Source organism: Salminus brasiliensis, chromosome 10 (assembly GCF_030463535.1).
Source record: "Salminus brasiliensis chromosome 10, fSalBra1.hap2, whole genome shotgun sequence".
NCBI classification, from domain to species: domain Eukaryota; kingdom Metazoa; phylum Chordata; class Actinopteri; order Characiformes; family Bryconidae; genus Salminus; species Salminus brasiliensis.
Genome location: NC_132887.1, coordinates 13,886,320 through 13,893,090, shown reverse-complemented (window position 1 = coordinate 13,893,090; position 6,771 = coordinate 13,886,320). Strand labels below are relative to the sequence as shown.

General features: G+C 40.9%; 1 protein-coding gene across 1 annotated transcript; it reads right to left on the bottom strand.

The window, feature by feature from the left end:
* Window positions 1-664: 664 nt before the first annotated feature.
* On the bottom strand, window positions 665-6,589 carry fbxo30a (F-box protein 30a). Its single transcript, XM_072689324.1, has 3 exons — window positions 6,424-6,589; window positions 2,809-4,947; window positions 665-2,688 (listed from the first exon to the last, which is right to left on the bottom strand). The coding sequence occupies exons 2-3, from the start codon at window positions 4,888-4,890 to the stop codon at window positions 2,485-2,487; spliced, it is 2,286 nt and encodes a 761-aa protein (XP_072545425.1). The 5' UTR covers window positions 4,891-4,947; window positions 6,424-6,589; the 3' UTR covers window positions 665-2,484.
* Window positions 6,590-6,771: the final 182 nt, after the last annotated feature.

The window sequence follows — 6,771 nt, the reverse complement described above, 5'->3', positions numbered from 1 at the left end:
TTTCCCCACTTTTCACAATCCTGCTTCAGCTCCTGAATAGCTTGGTAATTAGCGGACAGGTTTAAATCAGGACAAAACTCAACTCACATCAACCAGAGACGTGACCCACCATCACTGGAATATCTAACTATCGAACTACTGCTACCACCTTGTGGTGGGAAAAAAAGAATGCATTAAAAAAGTTCTGCAGGGTCACACAAAATAGGGTCAGTTTCTATTTGTCTTTTTTGAGGCTTAAGATTGATCTGGGTCTGAGAAAATGGACTTGGTTGATTTCTCTACTGTAACTAATTTAACACTTGCTTGAATCACTTCACAAGCCCATCACTGCAAAAATATGTTGACAAGTGAAATCATTTAAATCTTCATAGATATGTAAGTCAATGGAACATATATTGGAAAATATATACAACATAGAATATACAACATCTCACTTATTATAATTTTAACAGTATATTGCAGAAGAGTACCCTGTCAGTGGAATAGGTTTACTATACAATTACTTAGTAAGTAAAACACTGGATATTCTTATAACATTCCTACAACCATATCACAGTGACAAATATTACATGCAATGACTAGATATAAGATTCTTTTTCACAGTGAGGTCAAAAAAGAAGTGGTGAACTCTGTACATGCTAGGAAAGCAAAAAAATGACCTGTGTATTTCACTATCATTTATTAAATAAATGTAGTCAAAATGCATCAATTGATACACACAAAACAACCATATAAAGGTAAGCAGGGTGAAAATCTTGACATGTTGATTACTCTGTAATGTATTCAGCATTAGGCATCCCATGCATCAGGAATAAGAGAAACAAGCACATATCCTTAACAGTACAGTCATTTTGCTGGTGTTTTATCACAATATGTTAATGCTAAATCCTCTGGTATAAAAGAACAGAAAAGACCAATTTGTCCTTATCAAAAATATTCGATATTCAGAATGATATAAATTGCAACAATGGATAGGTAAGAAACCATGCAAATCTACAGACATTCAGTCCAACTTTGTCAAATTACACAGTTCATCTGCAAACAATGCAAAACAATGTTTGAACTCTCTAACATGCATTTTCATGTTAAACTACAACTCCGCACGCTGATGGTGAGTACATTTATGAACATGGATTTTAAAAATTATTTCAATGCATGGTATCTTTGACATTCTAGGGCCTCAGACTGTTGTAATTAGCTTCCTCAAACTTAAAAATAGATTACCAATCAGAACACCTCACATACCAAAACATAACAAAACTGAAAAAAAATTCAGTAACTGTAAACCCCTTCTAGCCTTCGTCCTCTAAACACTGCCAACACCTCCAACACAAGTACAATTAAGAGTTCATCAAGTTTCCTTCGGTAGACAAAAATGTCCATTCTTAGACTTCATCTTCAGAACCCTGAGAGGAATACAAGATACTTCTGGAAATGTGTCATGCACAGCTGTAGAAAATAGTGTGAAGTGACTTGTCTGACAAATAAGCCATTTTGTGCTATTTGAACACTAGTCCACACCTGTCCTGCAGGCTTTTTATATATGGCTCATATATTTATCAAGACAAGACAGGAGTTGAGAAGTAGATTTGTCAAACAGGAAAAGATCCAAAAGCATCAACTAATATACCTAACGGTAAGAAAGCAAAACAACAGAAATTACCACTACACCAGCAGAGGAGCTCTCAAAAGCTCTCATAAAAAAACAAACAAGAAAAACAAAAACTATGAATGATGGTACAGTGCTGGGTTAGCGTCATCACAAGAATTCAGTAACAATTCATTTTCTGTTCAATGTCAGTTTGTGAAAAGTAAACTTCAATAGATTTAAAGTAAAGTGCTACATATCATATACTAAAATCAAAACAGTTTCACAGAAACATCTTAGTTTTAAGAGAATCTTAACCGGTAGAGAGTTTTCAGTGTAATGCTCTCTCTACCATTTAAGAATGACTTTTGTACTAAGATGCTTTCGAGAACCAGGCTCTTCTTTTTTTTAACTGAAAACAATACAGTGTACAGCCTTGTGATTAACTGTAGTCACAAAACCAAAGACAAATGGTATTTCAACAGTTTTACATTCCATCCAGAATGATAAGGAAGATAACCTCATTTTTGGTCATCATCATTTGGCTATAAACTATTTCTATCTTAAGAGTGTATGCCTAAAAGCAATGACACTTTAAACGTATGACAATATGATTTGGGTCCATCTGTGCAAGAGAATATCAGTAATTATATATAAATAAATAATGACTAATAAACCCAGCATGGTTTTATTATGAAAAAAAAACAAAAACAAAAACAAAAAACCCCACAAACATGCTAAGTCAAGAGGGAAGTCAAGTGTGTCATTATATTAAGGCTCCACAACGCACAGTGTTTTGAATAAAAAGTAATAATCTAATCGAAAAGGTATTTTATCAGAAGTGATGAAACTGACAACTTTTAGAGCAGCACATTTATATTGCATTCAAACTTTCTCTACAACACTGGTTTGAGCACCGAGCGCAGTGACCGTCCTTCTTTAGTGAGCTCTCTTGTGTAACACATGCAAGGCAAAGGAATGGCCTCTTCTCTGCGAGCCACTGTGTTAAACTTGCACGTCTTTAGGTGGTCAGCCATGCTGGAAATGTTGGCAAATTTCCATTCGTTCACTGTTCCAAAGGCTGTGCTGAATCTCCAGACCTAAGAGCCACACAAAACAGATCAGATGTCAGTTTATTAAGGCTTTGAGAATGAAGATGTTTATTACAATGTACATACATTTACAAATGTACCAGTTTTATGCTACAAATAATAACTTGCCTTGTCTTGAATTTGCCAAGAGGAGGATCCATCGGCACATCTTGTTTTCGCCCAGAGCAAAACCACCATACCACGTGACTGTAGCAGACTAGCACAAACATCTCTCATTGCACGAGACACTCGAGACAGCTGGCAGAGACTGAAGCCGTCCAGAAAGCTTGCAACATGCTGCAGTAGCTCAAAGGGTAAGCTGCTGAGGTGGTCACAGTGAGAGCCATATTGGCAGGTGCTTCGAGAGAGGGGTTCACCTGGACGTGCGGCTAAGCCAGACTGCACACCAAATGAGCCCAAGAATCGGTCGTGGATGATTCTAGAGCCCTGCACAGAAGGACAGAACCTTCTTTGGGAATAGGTACAGCCATAGAATGCTAAAGGGCACCTCTGCTCCATCCAGCCATTAAGGCCAGCATGGATGTCTCCATGTACGTTCTTAAAATGGGAGGAGAACTCGTCCCTGCGAAACAGCTGCCCACACACAAAAGTGAACATGGAGCGCTGCTTGGTTTGGTACCGAGCCACACACTCCAAAACCAGGTCCAGTCGGAGGGTGTGGAAGGGGCTGGGGTTGGACAGCTGTGGACTGGCATGGTCGCAAGCAGAGGCCGAAGCGATATCACCCACCATGGTGCTGGTGGCCAGTATAGCAGAGGGAAAGGAAAAGGTCTGTGTGCCAAAGTCAATTCGATAACCATCTACAAAGCGGCTGTCTGAAATGCCCCTGCCTCCTGGTGAGTCTCCAAGGCAGAAGAGTAAAGCAGCAGTAATGAGGTCAATGCCATGAAGACCTATTGGATCATCTGCAACCTCTAGGTCAGATGTGTCCACTGCCTTATCTTCCATCTTAGCCCGAAGCAAATAAGGATTGGACAGAAGAGTCCTCCGTCCATTGAATGTAAACACACTCATACCTCTGAGCACTTGGAGATTTTGCAACTTGCGCTCCAGCCACCGGTCCTCAATTTCAACTGGCAGTTGCTGCAAAACATTGTTCTGTACCAAATCTGGTAGAGGTATTTGGAGAGGTAGTGGTAACTGTGGTGGATGAGCCCTTTCAGGCTCTTCTGCTACAATGGGCATGGAATGATGAGGCACCGCCGGACTAATGTCGGAGGAACCATTGATTCTTCTTCTTTCCACATGCATTTCAGGATCAACATGCTCAAGACCATTTTCTAGAGCATTAAATCCATTACACAGGGGAAGACCATTGATTTCTCTTCCTCCACACATTTCCTCTTCCTCATCATCAGAACACACATTAAACTCATTTTGCTCCATCCACTCTCCTTCACAGGCTGCAGGACAAGCACAATCTACTCCACCTACAGCTCCCAGCTCACACATTGAGTCTGTGTCGCTTTCCTTCATTTCCACAGTCTTACATTCCACTAAACAGTGATCCTCTTTTAGATTACTGTGACAAGCTCCATTTCGGTCTTCTTTAACACCACTGAGGTTTTCCATGATCAAGTCAATACCCTTGTTTGCACTGCTGAGAATGTCCAAGGCAGCTGCCAAGTTTCTGCTCGTCTCTACTGAAGCCTTATAAAGTTCATTGTACGACTCCCCATCCATTTCAATGAGCCCATTAGTCATTCCTGCATCCTGAATGGTAGAGTTCATCTTTTCATTTTCCTCATTCTTCTCATCTACTGTTTTTGTTACAGTGGTTGTTACTTTGAGAGACTCAAGTAGCATACGCTGATCCTGTAGGGCCAAAGCCATATCTAGTTGTTCCACATCATAGACTTCTTTACTTAAGTTCTCATAAGACTTGCGATCAGCGTAGCTCACAGGCCATCGGTTCCATTCCATGGTGCAGCATACAACACTGGCAGGGCATATTCCCAAGTGTTGTGCCATTTTTATTCTGGCAATCGTAAAGGGGCATCCAAAACCACTGTTTATGCAAGGCACTCTTTCATATGGGCACAGTAAACGGTGTTCATCCACTTTACACGAGTGGAAAACTGCCCCACACACAAGTGGACAGCCCACAAGGTCACAGGAAATGCCCGTCTCTTGCCTTACCATGCATCTTCTGCTCACACAGTTCTGGCAATGGATATGTAGCCCCTCCATTACAGATAATAACTTCAAGCAGACCTTATTTCAGTTAGCCAATGCCACAGGATCATCCTATAGAACAAAGGAAAAAGGTCATTAGTAACAGATAAACAGAGAGAAAGCTATTGTGTCCTAAAAATGCAACTCAACGTAAAGTAACCTAAGTTTCTAATGTGTGTAAAGATCTGTCTGACCAATACGAATCTGGACCAGGATACAGTATGCTTATTGAATGTCCATGCTGTTGCACATCATTTCACAACACCTCTTAAGTTGCATGGTCACGCTGCTGCTTCTCCCAAGACAAGTGGAAGGTCAAGAGGAAACATGACTCTTCATTTTTAACAACCTGTTACTGAAAAGCAATTGCAGCTTTTAATGGAAAAACGAAACCCCTCCACATATACAACAAGAAACACTGAAATGTCACTCGTACTATAACGTGGACTGACTAGGTGAGCAGGTATATGTGTAGGCCTAACCCTAGATTAAGTCTCAACAACACAAAACCTCATTTAATTCTTGTGCTTGTGTTTTCTTCCCCGTTGCTAAAGCCCATGGTTTAATGATCGTGCAGTGTCGATAATAAGCCGGCTTTGACATTTGTGAATTCCACTGAGTCTTTCAACAGACTACACGTGATTTCAGCAGGGCATAAACATTGCGAAACTCACAGCAGCTGAAAACACACCTTGTCACCCTGCGCTGATTTCGAAAGCAATTTATGTCCAGCTATGGACATTTTATAACATTCACGAAGAAGTGGCTTTAGCTGAAGTCGACCATCTTCGTTAGGGCTATGCACAAGTGTGGGATCATGTTTTAACAGGCTGTTTGGCGTTATTACAAGGCTAAATGGATATCATTTTGGCAGGTGAACGAGCAAAATCTGACTAAGCAGTTTCGGCAACGTAAGCTAGCCGCCTGCTAGCTAACTGCTGTCTATGTAGCTAGGTTAGCCACTTCTCCGGAGTAATCAACGCAACAGTTAGCTAGTTAGCTAGCAGGCAGAATAAAGGGCAAAGTTCTGGTTTTAATGCTGAAGTTATCAACACAACAATCCTGAGAATAGCGAAACACATGTCTGCTGACATCAATGTTATTTAAACCCTGCGTTGTTAGCCAAATGGCTAGGTTAGCACTAGCTAACAAAGACAGCAGACCTAAGTTTAGCACAAAGTCTCTCTCTCTCTCTCTCTCTCTCTCTCTCACACACACACACACACACACACTACCCACTCTGTAAGGAAGCTAGCTAAGCTAGCTAGTTGGCTAAAATGCTAGATAAATAAGAAGTCTCTTGTTTAATAACACTTTTGTGCTGCTAGTATTAATGTCACCGACACTAGAAACGTATGAGCAAAGTTACTCAAACGAACTGCTCAGGTCCCACGGGAGGACCAGTATAGCTGGCTAGCTATAGCTAGTGCTAGAATATTTGCTGGTAGCTAGATGTAGCTAGCTAGCTTAGCTAAACGTTAGCTAGCTAGCTATGTTAACTGGTTAGGCAGCTAGCTGCTAGCTATCAAGAAAGTTAACCTTACTCACCGTGGCAGTCCGGTAGATGTATTCTCGATTTTGACTCTCTTCTTGTTCACAGGCTCGCGTAAATGTAAAACTTATTTAGTCAGTAATATTTGCCCCACTTCACTAATGCAGTCGGCTTGTTATGTTTATTTACGCTGTCTGACTGAATACTGGCACGCTGCTTCTACAGGCCTGCATATGCATTGCATGGGCGGAGATTTGGCATGTTCAGACCAAGCCCATGATGAAGCTCTGCCTCTGCAAATAAATAGACTTCAGCTCATATGCACCTACAATAGAGCATCAGCAGAGTGATACGAATGCAGGGTAAATGTTATGTGTTTGTTGTGGGACCCTCCAAGACCCTGC